The sequence below is a fragment of the Phodopus roborovskii genome, unplaced genomic scaffold, assembly GCF_943737965.1.
Source record: "Phodopus roborovskii unplaced genomic scaffold, PHOROB, whole genome shotgun sequence".
Taxonomy (NCBI): domain Eukaryota; kingdom Metazoa; phylum Chordata; class Mammalia; order Rodentia; family Cricetidae; genus Phodopus; species Phodopus roborovskii.
In genome coordinates this window covers 25,268,804-25,290,766 of record NW_026126588.1, presented here as the reverse complement: position 1 = coordinate 25,290,766, position 21,963 = coordinate 25,268,804, and the positions used below count along the sequence as shown (strand labels likewise).

General features: G+C 46.1%; 1 protein-coding gene across 2 annotated transcripts in view; it reads left to right on the top strand.

Moving 5' to 3' along the window:
- The window catches only part of Uxs1 (UDP-glucuronate decarboxylase 1), a 54,415-nt gene extending 40,583 nt beyond the window's left edge, over positions 1-13,832 (top strand). For both annotated transcript variants that reach the window (XM_051204242.1, XM_051204241.1), the window contains exons 10-15: positions 2,772-2,891; positions 3,130-3,173; positions 6,498-6,558; positions 7,845-7,902; positions 9,578-9,681; positions 12,997-13,832. In XM_051204242.1, the coding sequence (XP_051060199.1) occupies positions 2,772-2,891; positions 3,130-3,173; positions 6,498-6,558; positions 7,845-7,902; positions 9,578-9,681; positions 12,997-13,128 (519 nt within the window). In that variant the 3' untranslated portion in view covers positions 13,129-13,832. The remainder of the gene's footprint in view (positions 1-2,771; positions 2,892-3,129; positions 3,174-6,497; positions 6,559-7,844; positions 7,903-9,577; positions 9,682-12,996) is intronic.
- Positions 13,833-21,963: the final 8,131 nt, after the last annotated feature.

Here is a 21,963-nt window from a genome sequence, read left to right as displayed (position 1 = left end):
TACCCTGTGGTAAAACTCACTGGCGGGCTGCCCCCGTAATATCTCCCTGCACTGCATTCACTGCTCTTGCTGACCGTGGGTGACTGAAACCATGGATAAATGGATCCAGTGCACTAAAGTAGATCCCCTGAAGAGGATTGTCAGGCAACTGCAGGATCACATCTGCCATCACCCAGCCTGTGTAGCCTCCCACCACCCTCCAGAGTGAATCTGAGAGTCACCAGCCTAGTGAGCTGCATGCCACAGTGGCCAAGACCTTGTGAGAAGCAGCGGATGATTCAGTGTCTTGCCCTCATTGCTTCACACATGTGCAGCGCATGCAGGAATGGCAGCTACTCTGCCATGCTTCCATAGTCAGTATATATTGCAAGTCAGTGTAGCCCAGGCTTCTCCTGCAGGACAGCTCTTTGTATAGTGGAGGGTAGACCCATGCCCAGCCCGTGCAGTGCTCCTCTGCCCTTTGAGGGATTTCCAGTTTGAACAGTGATGATACTTCAGCATCCATGGCTTGATAGAGACATAGCTTACACGTAAGAGCTGTCTTGAGGGAGAGCCATTTGACTCCATACCTCAGGCATAGTGAACAGTGCTCCATCTGTTGCCAGCTCTCCCTTGTAGGATGGCACACTAGTCCCATCCAGTTGCTCTTCCCCAAGCCCGTGGTTAATCCTCCCACGGTACTGTGGAATTCTGCCGGCCATGTAGTCCTGTAGTCCTGGTGGGGTACCCGAGAAACATTGCACATGATCCTCCTTTTTAATTGGAAATGATTTTTAACAATATATTCAGCTTTGTGCAGGGCTCTCGCACTGTGCTAGCTGTTGAAGTCATCCAGAGATGACGTGTATGATCGTGAAGGTTTTGTGCAAATCCTGTTCAGGACTTGAGCATCATCAGATTTTTTTCTGTCCGAGGGATGATACTGAATACCCCAAATCATCCGTCTGTCTTGGGGTAAGGAACTGTGACACGGTCAGTTTTCAAAGCAGCATCACTGTTTCGTAATACTTGTGACATAGCAGAATGGATGTTGTTGTTCCCACTTCAAACGTGAGGATGATACGTCTTAGAAAATTAAATACAGCTGGGGAAGGCCAGGACAGACCTGGAGTGTTCCCGCTATGCCCAGGAGCTTGTGCTCAGTGGCCATGTGTTTAGGTTTGTGCCCTCTGCGTAGGGCTTTGCACAAGTCTGTCTGTCTCTTAACTTCCGGTTGGTTTTGTGCTGACCTAACTTAGACTTGTTGAGATGTTCTTGTCCTTAGTGCTCAGAGTCTTGGGTCCATGACTCACAGCTCCCCATAAAGGACAGAGAGCACACGGTGGCGTGAAGCTACTGCTAAGAGTGGATCAGTAGTTAGGTCTGTGAATGTTGTCCTTGTCCAGGCTGAGCCCCTTCACCACAGTATGGTGGAGACTCACAAGCAGGGTAGGTGGCAGGGCTCGGCTGTGCAAACTGATGTCATGTGATCTGGAACACAGGGGTGTGCTTGTCCATTGATCTTTCAGAGACTGGCTCTGCCTTCCATGTCATACTGCCCCGGTGGGTACTTCCCCAGCTCTCAGCCTGTCTCTCCCCAAGCTCTGTGGGCACCAGCCCAGCTGCTTCCTAAACAGCCTGCTGACAGCTCTTGGCTATACCTTCAGCGTCCCACTGTGAAGGTAGAGGGTGAGTGTCAGATGAACTGTACATGGGTTGCCTTTGTGTCGAGGCAAAGGTTGCTGACACTGTGAAGAAAAGCTGGGCATACTAATTCCAGACGATGCCAGTGTCTGGGAAGAGAATGGGTCTCAACTGAAAGGAGCCGGTTTATCTCCTTCAGTGTAGCTAATCTTGGTGTGAACTCCAGACTTAGGAGCGTCCATTTGGAAAGCCATGAGACCGCTGTGGGCAGTGGCCTCAGCTACTTCAGTGGCCGTGTGAGCTCTTAAGAGTCTGTAGCTGAGTCCAGTTAGCTTGCCTGATGGTTTCAGGTCCAGATGGGAAATATCATAAAGCCTGCCTGTTTGCGTGTTGAGCAGTAAATGTTGGGCAAGAGCATCTGGTTGGAGCTCCCTCTGCTGGGCATTCCTGTTTGACTACTGTAATACCTCCAGGGTTTTCCAGTCTCTTCAGAGAATAGCACCATATTCTGATCACCTTCCAGGTCTTTCCTAGTCTCATCAGTTAAATGCAAGCGGACACCTTTGAGTTATCCTCTGATGAGAGCAGCACCCCCTCTCCTCCCCCCTTTGATGCATTATCCTGCCATCCCCGGAGAGCATAGGCTCTAAGAGCTGCGGTGTTATCCCGAAACCACAGACGAGCCTGCGCCTTGTAATGTAATGCCATTTCCATCTTAAACCAGACATTTGGCGTGCACCGCGGCTATAACTTGAAGTTCATAACAGACGTGTCTGTTTTCTGTAGTGGGTTTTACAGACAGAAGATTCCTTGATAACGTGACCCCTCCCCCCCCATGGGAAAACAGGCACCTGCTGGAGAGCAGCAAATGCAAACAGTTTACTCTCACGTACCAGTCTCGTAGCTTTCCTGCCAGTGTGCACATCCTACTGGCCTCTCCTCGGTGAAACCTGAGGCAGCTCTGGCTTTGATGTGGCTCCGCGTTATCGCCCGGGTGCTTTATGGTGAGCACATCATAGAATCGGGACAGAAGAGCTCTTGTCTTTTGGGAACGAAAAGCAGCCCGTTCTCCCTCTGTGCAAGGCACTTGGACCGCAGAAGCGGGGGGGGGGGGGGGCCACGCCTGACATCCCTTCTCTCTGTTCCAGGAAGGTGTGGAAGTACGGGTGGCGAGGATCTTCAACACCTTCGGGCCACGGATGCACATGAATGACGGGCGGGTGGTCAGCAACTTCATCCTGCAAGCACTCCAGGGGGAGCCGCTCACGGTGAGTACTGTCCTCTGCGCCCGGACGCTGCATGTACTGGGAGACTTCCAGAGTTGATATTTCATGTTCATGTGTGTGTATCTCTGCTACCTACATGAAAGGGATAGAAGTGCACGGGTGGAGCACAGACCAGGAATGGCCTTCCAGTGAGCCCAGGTGCCCATTGCAGTCACCCTGTACTCCTGGGCTCTACCTGTACCCTCTGGTCTTCTTAAACTGCCCCACTCTTTCCTTCTAGGTATATGGATCCGGGTCTCAGACAAGGGCGTTCCAGTTTGTCAGGTAAGGAAGGCTCTGGTCCTTAGCCTTGGTTGTGAGTGGAGGAAATGCAGTAACAGCTCAGTATGCATCGTACTTGCTGGTTATTTCCACAGCTCAAATGCGTATTGATTTTAATATGTGGTTAGGAACCTCTTGTCCTCTCTCTCTGTTAGAGCTGGTTTTCATCCACCGTTGCTGTGACTTCCTGATTAATCTTTCACTGCCACCAGTGTTGCTTAGATGAAGTTGCATAGCCCTGTGAGGGCAGCTTGGGTAATCAATGCTGCAGGCCAGTTAATCACCCATCAAACCTGCAGGTCCAGTTGTCCAACAAGTATTTCAAATCACGGCCTTCTAGCACGAAGAGAGTCTTTAAGAATAGGAGATAAGCATTTCTTAGTGGTGACCTCTTGTTGAAGCCGAGGCAGGCTCTTGTCCTTGAGAATAGTTTCACTTGGTGACTTGAACCATTATGTTTGGAAAAGCCTACCTAGAGTTTTGTTGGTCAATGTAGTTGGTACTCATAAGCAATGACTACACTGAAGTGTCTTCTACCTATGTGTTTGCAAATTCCATGGAAGTTTCCAACACCCTTGGTCATTGTAAAACCCATATCTGTATGCTGTCCTAGGTGTCTTAGAGCCATCCAAGGGTGCTGTAGGGTAAGGTATTAGTAAGCTATGGGGTGCAGGTCTGGGTAGCCCCTAGCCTTGGCCTGAGCAGCCACATCTCAGTAGCTGAGGAGCTCAGTAGAAGTCACATAGAAAAAAAATGGGAATGCTGCTTTTTCCCAAAAGTTAAAAGAACCAGTACAGATGTTCCCCTGGAAGTATATACATTCTTATGTATGATGCTAAAGAAGCTGGGAATAATTGCTTATCACGGTCAGTGATTGTTTCTCCTTACCCATGTGTGTCTTGCTACCTCTTTCTAAGAGACACTTTCAGAGGGGCAAGTGACCCATCCCTCCAGGACAGTTTCTGTTTTGGAGTGAGGAACTCAGGCTGTGGGCTCGGAGAAATGTGTTGGGGTGAATTTCTGTAGCTGGATTGAACTAGCCAGACCTCCACGCCATGTATTGCATGATGTCTTCATAATAATAATAATAATAATAATAATAATAATAATAATAATAGTAATGTGTTCTCATCCCATCCCCCTTCACACCCTGCCTGCCCCCAACCCCACTCATGCACTTCCAAGGAGGTCTTAATACCTTCAGGTACACAGGTTCAACCCTGACCTGCGTACTCAGGGCCCCAGACCTCTTCATTGTCCACCATCAAAAGGGCCCTGGTTAGAAGCCTGCCTTCTTTCTGGTCACATTGCCTCCATGGTGTCTCATAGGAAACTAAGTGGAGTAGTTTCAGATATACATTTGGTGGGGGAGAAAAGGAGTAGGTAATGGAAATACTTTTAAGAATTCAGCAATGCCTATGCTGTGTGCTAACCCAGCCGGAACAAAACACACTCATGGCACCAGGCCTGCCCTGGCCACAGCCCACACACCTAGTTGTTGTTGTGGCCTCCGAGACCATCTGACACCTTGGAGAGAGGATGTAAGTCCTTTCCCTGTGCGTAGCAGTGGGCCCTTCCTGTAATGCTGCCATTGTAGCGGTGTCCGAGATCACCAGGACTTAGGGACACTGTGGGTCAGTTTCCTGCTGCACATTTTGGTGGCTCAAGTCTCCACAGAGAACTGACCGGAGGCTTGATGTTTTTAACACACCCCCTACTTCTTCAAGAAACCGAAAGTCTCCTATTTTGTAAAAGGGTACAGTGTTTGTTTGAACCTGTAGTTACAGCCCTTGGTTAACTGCCCCCAGAGCCACAGTTGCCTCAGGGACCCAAGGCCTACACGGTCATCTGCATTGACATCCGGCATGACATGTCTGATTCTTCCATGATTGGGTCGTGTCCTCATTCACATAACAAAGGCATGTTGTATATTCCTTAAAAGTCACTTTGTCAAAATGACACTTTGAAGAGCTCCAGGCTGAATGAGTATGACTCAATGCAATTTTGACTTTAAAAGTTGCCAACCTGTTAACATACAAGGTGCACGGCCCTCCCTTCCTCCCTCCTCTCCCGAAGAGGATGACTGCTTAAGAGCCAGCCATCTTCCAACAGCACATCACATGACCCTGCCCTTATTTCAATGTTGAGAGCCATTGTGGATGCTACTAAATGGCAGCTTTTAATGTCTCGTAAAGAGTGCATGGTGGATGTAGTGACTTTTTTTTTTTTTTTTTTTTTTGCCAGTTTCTCTTAGAAAAGAAATCATTCAAGGTCAGCGGTGGTTTGCATTTACACTTGATCTGTGGGAACAGAACATTAAGCATATTCACATAAAATTCCCATTGTCGAAACCCGAAAAAGCAGAAATAACCTTATTAAATGACACACCAAAAAAAAAAAAATCTTTTATTTTTTGTTTCAATTAAAAGAAAAGCAGAACTATCTTGGGTTTTATTTTGGAAGCCAATTGTGGCCCATAGTGGCCTGTGCCTTGTGGGAAAGTTGGAGGAAGAGGGAGAGGTTCGCAAGTGCTATTGAACATGGGGCGTAGAACACGCGCTTACATTCCCAGTGCGGTGTCATTTTCACGAAGTAACTTTTCTTTAACAGAGCCACACTTTAACGCTTCTGAAACTAAGAACCAAACCTTGGTAAGCGCAAGTTTGCTTACTTCTCTTCACCTTCATGGCTCAGCCAGTCACAATCCATCTGAAACATCCAGCCGCCCCGTCAGGCAGGCAGGCGGCAGGCGGGCAAGCAAGAGTCACAGGATGCACTAAGGGTGGGCTGGAGGCTGGGGGAGGGGGCAGCAGCCTTCATTGATTTCAGCGCTCAGTGTGTTTGGCTTTCGCTGTGATTTGCCAGTATGGAGTTTGCATACTGAAGTCCATTCATTTCTGTGGAGCTTATTTTATGAAACAATCGTAGCTCGTTTCAGTGGACTGAAACGAACGTGGGCTCATGTTAAACCTGGGGCTTCGTCAGAGACTCTGCAGTTGCCATCTTTGGGGTCTGTTTACCTACTTTAACTTACTTTTTGGTCCTTCGTTGTTTGCAGCAATGCACAGAAAGGGTAGATTTAACCCATTCTCTCCACCCTGTTTACCACTCCACCACATCCACCAAAAGCAAATCCCAGTATTACAGGACTCATTCCATCCATGAACATGCTAGCATTACAAACACCATCTTAATTTATGGGGTTTTATTTCCACATTCAGTTTTCCATTCTGGTTTTTGTTCCCGTCTGGGGAGGTTTGGCGTGTGCCCTCGGCATTCCTGAACCATGGCGAGCATTGGCTGACCCAGCTTCCCCCTCTTTTCCAGTGATCTGGTGAATGGCCTGGTAGCACTCATGAACAGCAATGTCAGCAGCCCTGTGAACTTGGTGAGTACCGTTCTGCCTCTCCTTTGCGGCAGCTCGAGCATCTTTGGTGAAGGGCTCTCCTTGCTCACAACTAGCTTGTGCAGGGCATCTATCTGCTAAGTGCTCAAGTGAGACAAAGCAGAGTAAGAGACTGAAAAACAGCACTTGGGAGGCATGCACGAGCCAGATAGTGAACTCCCCCTGCCTGAAGATCTCTGTGTAAAGATCATACTAGGGAGGTGGGTGAAAGCTCCAAATGGATAAAGGCTTGTTGTTTATGCCTGCGTGCTCTCTGTACATCGTATCCCTTTACCCTTTCTGAGAGGCTTTTTCACAAGAGCATTTAGGAACTGTGTCTGTTTAGAAAAGCCTCTGCCAGGAGCCTCCCACAGCCCCCTTCTCTCATGCCCGTCCCATCATTCTGCCTTTCCTTTGGGCCTACAATTAAGCCCAGGCCTTCCTGACACTTTGATATCTGGGTCCAGGATAGCCTGGGAAACTGAGAGCAAGAGGAATTTAAATTCACAGCCAGCTGCCATGCTTTTTCCGTGGTCCGTGCTGGGCTAGCACTTGTGGAGTGAGAGCTGCAGGTCAGAGCAGTGTTAAGGCAGCTCCCACAAGGCCCTGAGCTCCATCTCCAGCATTGCAAAAATGAAGGTGGCAACTGTTAGAAAATATGATGGACGGAGGCCCTGAGCTCCATCTCCAGCATTGCAAAAATGAAGGTGGCAACTTAGAAAATGTGATGGACGGAAAGGATTTGCTTAGCAACTCCTCTGCACCACCCACTCCAGTAAGCTGGCTTCATCAAGCCCATGGAGACTGTCCCTGTGGCTTTCCCAGAACGCTGGTCTGTGACCGCATCCACTGCTGCAGCTTTCTCTAGGACCTTTGGTCCTGCACTGTGCAAGGTGTTGGCACGGCTCTCATAGAGGAAGTTTGTTGTCCTGGGAGATAGTTGTGTGATATCAAACCTGTAGAGTTAACACTGAAGTGACAGGAAAGTAGTAGATTAAAAAGTAACTTGTCCCGGAAGCTCGCCCAGTATGTGTGACCCACTTAAAATGGCCTTGTCCATTTCAAGGCTGTTCCTCAGAAGAGATAAAGGTGTAAGGCGGTACAGGTACACACCTAGCCAGGATGAAAACTGTCCCAGAATGCTCCGGTCCGGCACCACAAGAAGCAGGCTAGTCTGGGAGCCAATGACGATTCACGCAGCAAGTGTCTCTGAAGTCTTGTGTGGCCCCTGGAGAGGAGCCATGCTTTTGCTGTGACACTTATAATAGGCAAATCCATTTCTTCCATAGGGGAACCCAGAAGAACACACAATCCTGGAATTTGCTCAGTTAATTAAAAACCTTGTCGGTAAGTGTGCCAGTAACCGTGAGTGAATTCGTCTGCGTCTACCCTGTCCGTTGGCGGTACCCACCCTAGACAGTAGGGAATTAATGTAAGCTGACTGACTAGATCAGAGCGGTGTTGTTGGAGGAACATTTCCAGCTCTTCTGAGATTAGAGACAGGGTGGAGTGAGATGAGCTTGGCTCCCGATGTAGCTGCAGGTCTGGGTGGAGTGCGGGGCAGAGAACCGCCCTCCAGGTGTGACACGGTTAAGGTAGCGCATGCATCCTGCACAGGTGACTGTTGCTGATTTCCGAGCGCCGCTCCCTTAGAGACCGAACTTCGGGAGCAAGGAAAGGGTGGATTAGTTATATCCAGGCTAGTTTTGGCTGTGTGACATTGGAGCCGTGTTCCCATCAAGCAGCAGGATGTTCCCAGCAGGTACGGCCCTGCCCTTGGCTTACAAGTGCCAAGGTGGCAGCCCCGGCCTCGTTTTGTCAGGCTCGCTGGAGCTCTAGGAAGTCTGGTGTCCAGATGAAATTTGAGTTCAAGTCACGCCGGTCTGGCCTGGACCATGACATGTGTGTGCTGCGGTCTGCTCTAATTTAACCCCGCTGCCCCCTTGTCTGAATGGGCTCCTCCATGTTGACCTTTCCGGATCAGGGTTGTGGTGAGCAGCTGTGGAGAGCTGGGATTCTGTCCTGTGTGACAGTGGAGACAGAAGTCCCTTCTGCCGCACAAGCACAGAGCTGTGTGGTCCCAGCAGTCCCATTCAGACTGGCTTTTATCGCAGCTGTGCATTCCCACTGGTGAGGCAGGGCCTGCTCGGGTCACCCTTCGCTGTGCAGACGGAAACCTGGGGTCTTTGGCGTGATGGCACTGTAGATGTGAGCCCTGGCCTCCCGGGTGACAGACAGCGTGTACCAGTGATGCCTGTGCTCCTCAGAGTTCAGGAAACCACAGCCTGCACACCGAGGAGGACTTAGGTTCTCCCAACCTTGCCTCTGCGTGACTGTGCCGTGCTTCCCCAGGCCTGCGTGTGGTGGTCGCTGTAGAGGCTTTCGTGCTGTGTGGTCACTAGAGTATAGCTCCCCACCCCGGGATGCTAGGCCAGGCTTTTCTGTCCTGCACGTGCTTCATCCCCCAGCAGAGCTGATACCTTATGTGTTGGTTCTGGGCTTGCTCTGGCTAGAGCACCGATTGATGGTCAGGTCATCTCATGGGCTCTAAGTTACCTTCCGCGTGCTGTTGGCTAAGAAGGGTGTAGACTACGGGTTCCTAGATCCTGGATACCCAGGTGTGGCCCACTGGAAGTGTCCCCCTTCAAGGTGGCTCTACCCACACACGTATCGTATCGTATGCTTGTGTTTGTGGGATGGTGCCCTCCCAACCGAACGAACGTACATGTGCATTTGTTACCTGACACAGAGGTTTATCCTTGGCACAAGCACTTCTGTTCTCCTAGGAGGATCCTGTGGGACCACAGCCGTCCTCCGCATGACCGCTTAGTAATGGCCATGCGCCTAGGTTTGTGGGGACTGTCTGATGGCTTTGTCAGAGCTGTTTGGGTAGGGTCCTTGCTCTTGTACTATTGTAGGCATGACTTTCTCCTGCCATAGATGGAGAAACAGTGCCCCCTAGTGATAAGGAATTCACATGGCCTTACTTTTTTTTTTTTTTTTTCCTTTTCAAAAAACTCAGGTAGTGGAAGTGAAATTCAGTTTCTCTCCGAAGCCCAGGATGACCCACAGAAAAGAAAACCAGACATCAAAAAGGCAAAGCTGATGCTGGGGTGGGAGCCTGTGGTGAGTATGAAGGAGCCTTATCGTATTGTATTCCTCCTAAGCAGTGGCCTTGTTGGGAGGTTTCCAGTGAAGTAGGGCGGGTTGAGTGTCCAGGTAGGTAGGTATGAGGCCTTCTCTATTGGATTGCATCTGGTGCTCTGTTAGTGAAAGTGGCTTAGGCCTCCTATGAGCTGTTTTCAGGAGAGTCCGTAAATGCCCTCATTCCATTCCGTTGCTGTGATAAAACACTGACCAAGAGAACCTTGAGGGGGGAAAGGGGTTATTTATTTGTCTTACACTTCCAGGTCATAGTCTATCACTGAGGGAAGTCAGGGCAGAGACCCGGAGGAGGCAGGAACCTGGGATCGCGTGCTACGGAGGAGTGCCCGCTCACTGGTTCTTGCTTAGCTAGCTTTCTCATATATCCCCCGGTAACCTGCCTAGGAAACTGGGCTGGACTGACCCATATCAGTTAAGACAGCCATGGCAGTCAGTGTCTCTAGACGTGTCTGTAGGTGAACCTGATAAAGGCAGTTACTGCATGGAGACTCTTTACTGGGTAGTGTAGTCTGTCAGGTTGCATGCATCGATCTCCGAAGGCAGTGCCGAGGCAGGCGTGTTAGTTGTTTTTCTCTTCGCTGTAACAAAATGCCTACCAAAGCAACTTAAAAGGGAGTAAGGGTTTGTTTTTTGGTTCACATTGTCGGAGGGTTTCAGGGAAGACGTGGCAGCCAGAGCTGCAGACGGTGGCAACCCCTTCATGCAATGCAGGGGCAGGAAGAAAAGAACCAGGGTAGGTATCGCCTCCAAAGGCCCGCCATAGCACGCACCTCTGCTGGCGAGGTCACACTTCCCAAGGGCTCTGCTGCCCCTGAAATAGTGCCAGATCGAGAGCATCAGAGGACGACAGCAGCTTCATCCCAGAGCCCTGGTGTCCAGGGCTGGACTGGGCAATGATTCATGTAGATGGAGGTGATCCGGTCATACCAATCTAATGCCATTGGAACCCTAGCCAGAAATCACGAGGACTGAAAGACATGGAGGAAGGTAGACTTCCATACCTCCCTGGGGCTCCTAGGCCGTCAGGCTTTCCACTGGCTGACCTACTAGAGCAGTGGTTCTCAGTGCATAACAGTAGCAACATTACGGTTTTAGAGTAGCAAGGAAATAATTTTGTGGTGGTGTTGGAGGGTGTGTCACCAAAACATGAATAGCCATATTAAAGGGGCTCAGCAGTCGGAAGGTTGAGAAACACTGGACTAGACACCAAAATCTATCCAGTTGCTTTTCATTGTTAGGCTGTATTTACACTCTGAACAGCTCCCCCTGTCTTTGAACATCAATATCCCAGGACTGTATATGGCCCCTCAAGTGCCTGTACAGGCCCACCTCCTTATAGAGAATTTCCCTGATCAGTCAGGCTGCAGGAGCAAGAGGCCTCTTTCCATATACTGTCTGGCTGTTGGCTCTTTGCTATGCTGCTCTGAAGAGTGACCTTCCCTGGGCAGAGCGTGTGGTCCCATATCATGGCAGGCATTCCTACAGGTGTCGCAGACGCATTACCGTATCAGATGAAAGGTGTGTATGCACAGGGCAGATGAGGCTGCCTCACTGTACGGGCATTAGAGGATCCACCAGGAGGCACAGCGCTGCCCACAGCTCAGCTTTACCTGTTAAAAGGCGTGGCATACTTAAATGCTGAATACGTAGAGTCTAAACTGATGGAATCTGAAGGGACATTAGAATCTTAGTCCAGCTCTTTTGCTGCCATGCAATACCTTGAGCCTTGGGGATCTGCTACAGGACAGAAAATTAGTAAATTAAATAAAAATGAGTGTGCTCCAACTTAAAATCTAGCAGTCCATGCGAACAGAGCAATTGCAGAAGCAGAGAGGTCCAGCTTCTCTGGGGTTTTTGTTTTTATTCATTCATTTTATACTTGTGTTTCACCTGCTTATATACGTGTGTGCCACATGAATGCAATGCCCACAGAGGCCATGCGATCCTTTGCAACTGGAGCTACAGATGGTTGTGAGCCTCTGTGTGGGTGCTGGGAGCTGAACTGAGGTCCTCTACGAGAGCAGCAAATGGTCCCAACAGCCAAGCTGTCTCTGGCTCCTCAGGTTCTCCAGTTTTTTGGTTTTCTTTTTGCAAGTTTGTCATTTGTCCTTCGGTCATTAAAGCATGTGTTTTAAATAGAGTGTTTTAGGGAAATATTCAATGTATATTTGCTAAATATGCACTCTTTGTCTTAGAGGTGTATGTACTGCCAGGATATGTGTTTAGAACTTATATCTTACGAGTCATCATCTGAAAGACATGGAGATACAGAATATGAGATATTGCCATTGGGTTCTTTGTAATAGGAGGCATAATTGATAGGAAATATTTGAGAGTCTCATCTAAAGACACCTAGACATCTCAAACATTGCTGTGTATGTATGTGAGTGGGGGCAACTTATTGAGGTAGAAAAGCATCGTAACTTGGTGAAGAGGTGTTTTTATGTGCATTGTCCTGATAGTTGGTAATCCTGGGGATTTTCTTATACATATTGGCAGCCATTTCTATGTCTTCCTTTGAGAAAAATGCCTATTTAAATCTATTTTCATTACTATTAACTCCTTATTAGATACATCGTTGACAAATACTTTCTTCCATGCTGTAGTCTATCTCTGCGTGCTTTTTATTTTACTGGGAGAAGCTTTTTAGTTCAATCGATTTGTCTACTTATGTTTCCTCTGCTTTTAGGGTCTTGTGCAATACATAATATAGTGAAATGCCCAGATTTAAAACATGATACGATATGTTTTGTTTTATTTCAGCACCATAATCAAGGCAAACACCAGCAAATGTACTGTAGTTGTAGTTGTTGGCAATGCCTTCCTCCACAACTTTCTCTTTAGTAGCTAGTTGACCTCTGTTTCCTGTCTCCAGCTCCAGGTTAAGATGGTTTGTGGGTCTCTCCCTATCTATGCTATCAGTGCTAGTACAAGTGTGTCATGGGGGAGTCCCAGGGAGGCAGGTATAGACAGCCTCCTCAGAGCGTCTTCCTTCCAGTCCTTGGAGGATTTCCTCAAAAGAGTGGGTCCACACACATTTCAGGAACGGTCTCTGCAGCTGACTGTAGTAGGCATGCCTGCGAGAGGGACTCGGGAACTTTGGGAACTTGAGGGCGTTGATAGCCAGTGTCACTTGCTAAGTTGCAGAATGTGTTCTGAAAGTAGCTCTGAGGACCTCGGGCATCTCCAAAGTGGTCTTGATGTGCTCCTAGCAGAGTGAAGCTTTGAGTACCCTCATGAAGTGGACAACTGACTACAAAGTTATCTCTCCACCAGGTCCCGTTGGAGGAAGGGTTGAACAAAGCCATCCACTACTTCCGGAAGGAGCTAGAGTACCAAGCCAATAACCAGTACATCCCCAAACCTAAGCCTGCCAGAGTGAAGAAGGGCCGGACGCACCACAGCTGAGTTAGCCTTAGGACATGGGACTCCATTTTACACTTAATGAGATGAACTTTTGTGGGATTTTTTTTTTTTTTTTTTTTTTTAAAGACTTAAACAGGTGTCATGAAGAACAAACTGGAATTTCATTCTGAAGCTTGCTTTAAAGACATGGATGTGCCTAAAAGCTCCCTCGAAACCTGCAGACTTTGCCTTGCACTTTTTAAATCTGTCTTTTTATGTACAACAGCCTAGATGCATCTCTGCTATTTTCAGGTTTTTTATCTTGCTGTTAGAGTGTATGCTGTAACTGTCGTTGACAGTTTTATTTACTGGTTTCTTTGTGAAGCTGAAAAGAAACATTAAACGGGGTGGAAAATGCCAATTTTATTTATAAAAGTGGGTACTTATTAAATGAGATGTTACACTATGCATAAAGAATAAAATTCCTAGCGGTATTGTCAGGTGGACGGACGGTGCACCAGCGTTTATTTGGGGACAAATGAGAACTTGTGGAAAGCTTTGTTTCTTTTTTAATGTAGACATTTCGGAAAGTCTGGATTTTAGTTACAGACTTGACTTTGAAACATCCCTGTTGGTCCTTGATCAAGGATATTTGAAATCACTACTGTGTCATGCTGCATATTGGGGCGGGGGGTGGGAGGGACAACGTTAACGTATTCTTGGTTAACCATGGTCGAATATGCTATTTTAATAAAATATTGAAACTCGCTGGTCACCGACTTTGAGCTGCAAAGTTTGGTTTTCTGCTTTTCATGAGATGTTGGGTTGTGGAGAATAATACTGGATATCTTTGATGAGGAAATTCTGAGAAATCTGGTTTACCCCAGACTTAACTCCCACGTGGGCTACTTGGGCAGAATCTGTGCATATGCTACTCACTGCACGTGTGTTTATCTGAAATGCTTGGGAGCATCAGGTGTTTCAAATCTCAGAATTTACTCTGTTAACTTGGAAAGATTTTAACAGAGTATGGGTTGAGCATCCTAAATCCCAAACCTGGATTGTTCTGAAGTCTGCAGTCCGAACGCTCCTTCAGCACTGGGGATCCGGGGTGAAGGGACAGTCAGGCTTTGTTAACTATGGTGATGTTCTTAGAACTCAGCCTGAGCCAGGATAGGTTTTGCATCCTATGGGTAGCAGCACAAAACAGGTGGGAAAAAAAAAAAAAAAAAAAAAAAAAAAAAACCCTTTCACTCTTGTGGTGTAGAATTCAAGCCGAGTGAATGAGAACTTTAGGAGTTATCATTTTCATTAAGGACTCTGTCAGGGTTTGTTCTAGGATTTAATTTTGCCCTTTAAAATAAGCGGAAGAACAACAGCCTATATCCAAGCAGATTAGCCTTGCGTGGTAGCAGCAGAAACCTGCACAAATGCCCTAGAGGTAAAGGTGTGTATCAGGTGGTACAAGCATCTGCAATCAGGAATGTAAGGGATACCCAGCTTCATCTGTCCCTCAAAACCATGTGGGGCTTTTAAAAAAAAAGGGGGGTATGTCTTTGGAATGAAAGGCCCCGAGTTCTGTCATGCTAAATTTACCAGAAGATTCTGGAACTGGGGCTAAGGTTAAACATAGTGTAAGAAAGATGAATCAAGAATACACACACACACACACCAGCATGGTTACTCGGTCACTAACTATACCCCCAGCCTCTTATTTTTAGTTCCCACTATTTTGGACTGAACTAAGTGATTCGTCATTTACAGAGGTGGGGGTGAGCAAGCGGAAGGTTTGGACCAAAGAAGAATGTAGACAGAAATAGCTCAGAGCTTTGTGTTGCTAAAATAGCCAGTATAATCTGGGAGTATCCAGGAGCCTGGGAACCCACAATTCTCTTAGCTTATTACTCTCTAATATCTGCAATTCTTTCATAAGACTCACTCTTCTGCTATCCCTAAAACATTTTCCAAGTCGTAGAAGAGAAACAGAGATGTGTATAATTTCCTCTTAAGAAAGGAGGGAAGGAAAACATGAGCGTTGTGTTAAGCATGATAGTATCTTGGGTAGAGAGAGAAATGAGTTGAGGAATGCACAGGTGATGTCTGCTGTGGTCCAAGTGTCCAGCCCCTCTGGATCTGTAGATGCCTAACTCTCCAGCGCAGTATTCTTAAGAGATGAGGTGTCTGTAGAGTGTTGAGGTCAGAAGGGACTTTTCCTATAGGAGTGCCAGTGGGTCTTGCTTGCTTTCTGCGGTTAACTGAGAAGGCACCGTCTATGAACTAGGAAAGTGGCCCTTGTCAGACACCAAAATTTGTCAGCACCTTGAAGCCCTCAGATCTGGGAGCAATGGTTTCCTGCTTTATTAACTATCGAAATCTATAGCATTTTGTCAGAGGATTCTGAACCTGCACTTTGGAAGTGGTCCCCTGTTGGAGTGTGGCTTATACAGTGAAGAGTACTACAGTTCTTTTGTTAATTTAGTGACAGTCATGGGGACTTGAGCAAGGTACAGTCATAGTCTGAGTGAACTGGATTCCAGCTATGGAATTGAATACCGAGCCAAGCCCACCAGCCAGGTGGAACCTCATGGCCTTGTCTTTGATTATGACCCTGGTCCCAAATGGTGGGCCTCAGTCATGTGATCTTGACAGAAGCTGGGAGTATCACTCCTGTAATTGCTGTCAGTTCTATCTAGTAAAATTCTGGAAGATTTGGAGGTTCTTCTGAAACAAAACTTGAGTTAAATTTTCCATGTGTCAATCAAAATAATTTGTTTAGTTGACCTACCCTTTTCTTGGTGGTTAATTGGTACCTTTGATGGGGTTTTAGAGAGTTCTGTCTTTCTGAGAACCTCATCCCACAGTATCCGGAGGCAGCACAGCTTTGCCATTATCATCACCAAGGTCAGCCCACACATTTTCTTGATTGTGTCTGACCTGTTTGCATTTTCATCTACAGCTGTACTGTAAGAAGGAAAATGCAGATTTTTATCAGGAAGCTTGAGCTGTGGTGTGGGTGGTGCCGGGATGTAGCTCAATGGTTCATGTGATAAAATTCAGCCCCCTTTCATGAGGTACTGAGAGGGTGGGAACTCAAGCCTAAGATGGCACTCCAAGGTGGTGTCATCCAAGGTTCTTTGGGGTTAGGTCAGTCATCAGAGTGCAGCCCCATGCATGGGTTCCAGTGACTAAGAGGAGACTGAAGAAGATGTCTATGGTCCTGTCTCTGTTTGAAGCCATGGACCACTGCATTGAGAAGCTGTCGCCACATATGGCTGCTGGAATGGGGTCCAAATAAACCTCTTTTCTCTAAAAGGTGCCCAAGTCTGTAGTATTTTGACAGCATAAAAAACCAATAAAGAAAATTTGTATCTTGCTTCAGGTGTTTTGGTTTAGTAAAAGACGCATACAAACTTCAGTGTTTTTAAAAGTCTGGGAACTTGCTGGATTCTGCATTATTTTGATTTATGTACATTTGTTAGTTAATTTAACGTGACATAAAGACCCTGGATAAAAATTCTAATACCTGACTCTACACTATTTAAAATATTTAAAATGTAAATATCTCTTTCTAAGAGATCAATTTAGATACACTCTTCATATACTTCCAACTAAGTACAGTAAAACATTTTGGACATTGACTATAAAACACTCATCAGACAGGATGTGAGTAGGAACGGTAGCCTTCCCAGGGACCTAGTTAGTACCTGGTGTAATTATGTACTGGTGTTAGGGGCTGTATTGCATTGTCCCAAATTCATGTTGTAATCTAAACACATGTGACCTTCTGTTCTACTCAGAAATGTGTTCTAGAACGTTGATGAAGATGCGATGAGGTCCTCAGAAATTAGAAAGTGTGAGATGCCAGAGGTCATTCTCATTGAACACAGCAGATGGCAATTAATATTAGGTGCCAGCCCACCAGAAGTTCAACTCCCTGGTGGGATTGTCTCATTCAAAGATTGTGATAATGTAAACCCCAGGATGTCTTTTGCTTATGCTGCACCTTCATAATGCTGCTGCTCTGTGGTCTCTCCGTTACCTGGTATGATGTGTTACCTGTATGATGTGCCTGATATGATGTGCTTCCTGTATGTGTGGGGAGTCCCCCATTACCTGTATCTTGCTGTGTTTTTCTCATGACTATATCCTGATCTACTGGGCAAATAATCTATGGATTGTCAAGAAGGTGACTTAAGCTATATTTTCTAGTTGATATTAATATTGTTAGCTTATACAGAGTTTTGATGGGTAAATATGAATACAAAGAAATGCTACCCAAGTCAGTTCCCATTATGAGCTGTCTTGGATTTCAGTTTAGCCTAACATTAAGAAAAAAGACATATTTCCCCAGCTGCCAAGATAGCCTATTTAAAACTTCAGAGTCACTTTAGGTTAGAACAGGTGCCTTGCTAATGGGTTTTAAGATAAACTATTCCCTGAAAAAAATACAATCTTAATTACAAGGACATATAGCCAGCTGTCTGGTTGAGCCAAAATGTTCGAAGCAGATTGCAGTGCCAGTCTCTCTCATAAGTCTAGCTGGTAACTTAGGACAATGATTAACTCTCTGCACAAATTCCTAACCTCTGGTTTATGGCTTTTCTTCAGATACAACATGAGGAAAGATTCTCTTAACTGGCCAGGGCTACAGAAAATAAGCTAACTTCATAGCCCTGTGAAAGAGCTACATGTTTCCATTTTTATGGTCAAGGGTTACATGCAGAACAAAAAAAATATCTTCTAAGAGTTAAGACACTGTCACTGGTGCCACCGCCCTCTGCCCTGGAACTCAAGCTGGGGGAGGGAGGTGTTTAACCTCACTGCTCATCCCTGCCCTCTCCTTGATAAAGAATTTCTCTTCCCCAATATTTTTACAATTGTTAGTCACAGAATGTTAGTTTAAAATGTTTATATACTTATAAGTAGGGGATATAGCACACTATTTCCTTGTTTTTCTTAGATTCTTCAGTAGTTTTATAACTCCTTTAAAATCCTTTATTTACAGCTGCAAGTTATAACCCAGCAATTAGGGAGTTGACTGAGATGCTCTGTAACAAGGCATCTGGATTTATTGCATGGGAGCTGTGGAGAAGACTATTCCTTATCATTTTACTTAGAAATGAAATGTGACCTTCAAATGTAATGCTTGAAAGATTTTGTCGGTATTTAAGATGAGAAGAACAAAGAATTTGAGAATTCAACACGAGAGAATAAAGAAAAACCATCAGAATAGGAGCGTTTGTGTTTATTTTTTCCCTCAGATAGAAAGTCTTAGCTTATACCAACTCCGTGGATTTCTATCAATACCCTGGGCACCATCTAGGAGCTGGCTTTCCTTAGTCCGAGTTAGTGAGCCCAACAGGAAGTAGAGGGAAGCAACTAATCAGAAGTCAACTCTCAACACAGAAAACTCAGTATGTGAACCAGCAGGCTCTTCTCAAACGTTAGCTAGTTTCACACACTTCCGTTGAGGCTGACCGAGAAAACAGAAAGCAAACAAAAGCTGTCACTTCTCCAATATAAGACACGATGTTCCTCCTAACAGTTCTATTTACAAAAGCTTAACAACTTAGACAAGTTGCACTAATTTTTGGAAAAGTGTAAACCATACAGTTCACTCAAAATGGAACTCATAATTTGAATAGCCACTAGAAACTGGGTTTGTGATTTAGAACCCAATGCAAAAGAAAGTTCCAGGCCCAGAAAGATTCACTGGAGAACTCTACTAGATACAAAAGTGATGTTTTTCTGTCTGCTTAGTGGCTGCATGTGAGCCTACTGATATCTTAATTATTGTCTGTGGCACCATGGTCAGTGCCCACCAGCCACCAATCAGGCTGCAACCTGGCTGGGCTTCCAGTCTCACAATAGGTAGGTTTAAACTAAGTCTTTGTCATTCTGTTTACCAACAAAGATGTGGGAGTGAAAACCTGCTAGGTCAGAGAAACCAAGAGGCAGCCAGCTGACCTTGGACAGAGACACTGCAAGAGATGCATGGTTTCCCTCCGCCAAGAACCAAAAGGAAGCTCAAACTCTATCCCCTGCCCTTTTCTCCCTGTGCATCTTCTCTACCCAGATTTCTGGCTTCTCTATGTCTAATTCTGGTCAGCTTGTTGCTGGCTCCATGTCCCCAATTCAAGGTAAACTTGATTGGCAGTCTGTAGTTTCACAGTGCAATCAAAATTCCCCCACAATATGAGAGGGATTTACAGTAAGTGGAGAATGAGGATGCACATCTGATTTATTTTATAAAAATCAGTATCACCCTAAAACCAAAGACCATGCAGGAGCAGAAGGCAAAACTGCAAGCCAATAATTTAGATGCCAAAGTTTTCATGAAATACTGCTGTGATAAGTAATGTTAATTACCAACTTGAAGACTCTGGAATCACCTAGGAGACAGGCCTCTGGAGCATCTGTGAGGGATTTTCTAGATCTGGGTCAACTGTTGAGAATATCATTTAGAGATGTTCTTAATTTTGTTTATTGGTATGGGAAAATCCATTTTAACTGTGGGTAGAACTTTTCCCAGGGCAGGGATCCTGGACTTCATAAAGCACAGAAAGCAAGCCGGGCACAGGTTACGATGTGGCCAGGTGTGTCCATTTCCTGTCACTGCCGTTCACTTCCCTGCCATGATGGGCCTGAGCTGAGCCAAGATAAACTCTTTTCTTCTCTAAGTTATTTTGTCAGGGCATTGTATCACAGCAACAGGAAAGGAGACTAAAACAGCAAATTGGAAGCAGTGGTTCTCAATTGTTGTTTCTCAACCCGTGTGGGGTGGAGGCAGGGGAGTGTAGAAATGGCTTTCACAGGGGTTGCCTAGGACCATCTGAAAACACAGATGTTTACATTATTTGAAACAGCAAAATTACAGTTGTGAAGTAGCAACAAAAATAATTGTATGGTTGCTGGGTCACCACAGCATGAGGAATTGTATTAACCTGTGGCTGAGAACCCCCTGAGATAAAGTAATATATAAAAAGAATTATGTGATGGACTGTGCAATGGCTCAGCAGGTAAAAGGTGCTTGCCATCAAGTCTGGCCCATGGAACCTACAAAATCGGAGGAGAGAACTGTCTCCTGCAAGTTATCCCTGCCCTGCACTTGGGCCATGGTGTACACACATGCAGGCATGCACGCACATGCAAAATAAAAGCAAAGAATTATATCATTAAGTGGGGTCTGTTCTACAGCTGTAGGACTGATTCAGTATGGAAATCCTTTAACAATGCAATATCTGATCTTAGCAGACTAAAGAAAAAAAAGCCTAAGGATCCTACTGAGTGCTGAAAAATCAATCATGTTGAGTATTCTAGCTGCGTTACCTGTGATGTGTGCCATGAGCCATCTTTCTGATGAAACTTGCATTTGATAGATAGTTTTTGAGCAAATGGGGACAATTTAGTAGGCGTTGAGAGTGTATGAATAAGAATGCTCACTAGAACGTATCCCCAGGTTATGAAGTAAGACATTGAAGACTATTACTATTGCTGTGATGAAACACCATGACCAAAGCAACTTGTGGAGGAAAAAGTTTGTTTTGTCCACAGGTCCATTGAAAGCAGTGAGGGCAGAAACTGACACAGAGGCCGTGAAGGGCTGCTGCTTACTGGCTTGCTCCTCATGGCTCACTTAGCCTGCTTCCTTATAGAACCCAGAACCACCAGCCCACGGATGGCGCCACCCACAATAGGCTGGGACCGCCCACCAATCACAAATTAAGAAAATGCCCTATAGGCTTGTGTACAGCATGATCTTACGGAGACATTTTCTTTAGTTTGTGTCAGGTTGGCTGAAGCTATCTATCCAGCACAAAGACGCAAACTAAAAGTGACTGGCACCTAGCATCCCCACTTCACAAAACGGCAGTGGAGAGAAATGATGGCAACGGTATCTCTTCATTACTTCCCAGAGCAGAACTGCACCTGAGTCTACTGGCCCACCAGGAGTTCATGGTTTGACAGTTTGTCAAATCTGTTTTTCAGCTTCTCAGTCAGATAGCCTGAACTAAAATTCATCTGTTGCCAGCAAAGTCCTCCGGCCACGTTCAGCAAGCAATATTCCTCTCAGCATTTTGGCGTTCTTCATTGTAATCTTTTTTTTTTCCTTTGTCATTGTTCATATGACTGTTAACGGGTTGTTCAGACTGACTTCAAACCCATGGGCTCAGGTATTCCTGCCTGAGCTCTTGAGTGCCTGGTAGGGCCTCTTCCACAAAAAGTATTTAGAATATCCCCTTTCCTACTTTCTAAAATGAGTTCCGTAGCAAGAAAAAGGAGCTGAAAATCACAATGGTAGGTCAGCAAGCTCAATTCAGAAGCAGCAGCAGTGCTGAGTCACACTGGATTTGTAACAGCTGAGTTTTCCACCCGCTAGAAGCTTCAGAAGAGGGCAGCTGTACACTGCTCTCTCCCCATGCCATTGGCAGGAAAAAGGGTTTCCTTGGGCTTATGGTTCCAGAGAGATATTAGCCCATCACCAATCGTGGTGAGAAAGTGTTACCACAAGTAGGAATGGCGACTGACGCTGGAAGCTGAGAGCTGGGAGCTCACATCTTAAACTACAACGGAAAGGTAATTAATACACTCCAGGAGGACCAGACCTCAGTGATGGGAGGATTAGATGGGCTGACATGGGTCACATGGCCAGATGGGAGGGGAGGAAATGAGATGGTATGGGAAAGAGACTGTTTTGTTTCTAACTTGATCGCCCTGGAGCTGTCTGCTGCTAGATCTCTCTGGCTGAGATTTTCATGTGTAACAATGAGACTAACAACCCTTCCTCCATATCTGTAATCACAAGCCATTCTACACATATTAAAAAAGAGCTGGACTCTGAGGATTTAACAGTGAGCAGATGAGTACGAACCCTGTCTGGAAGGTCTCCATATAACA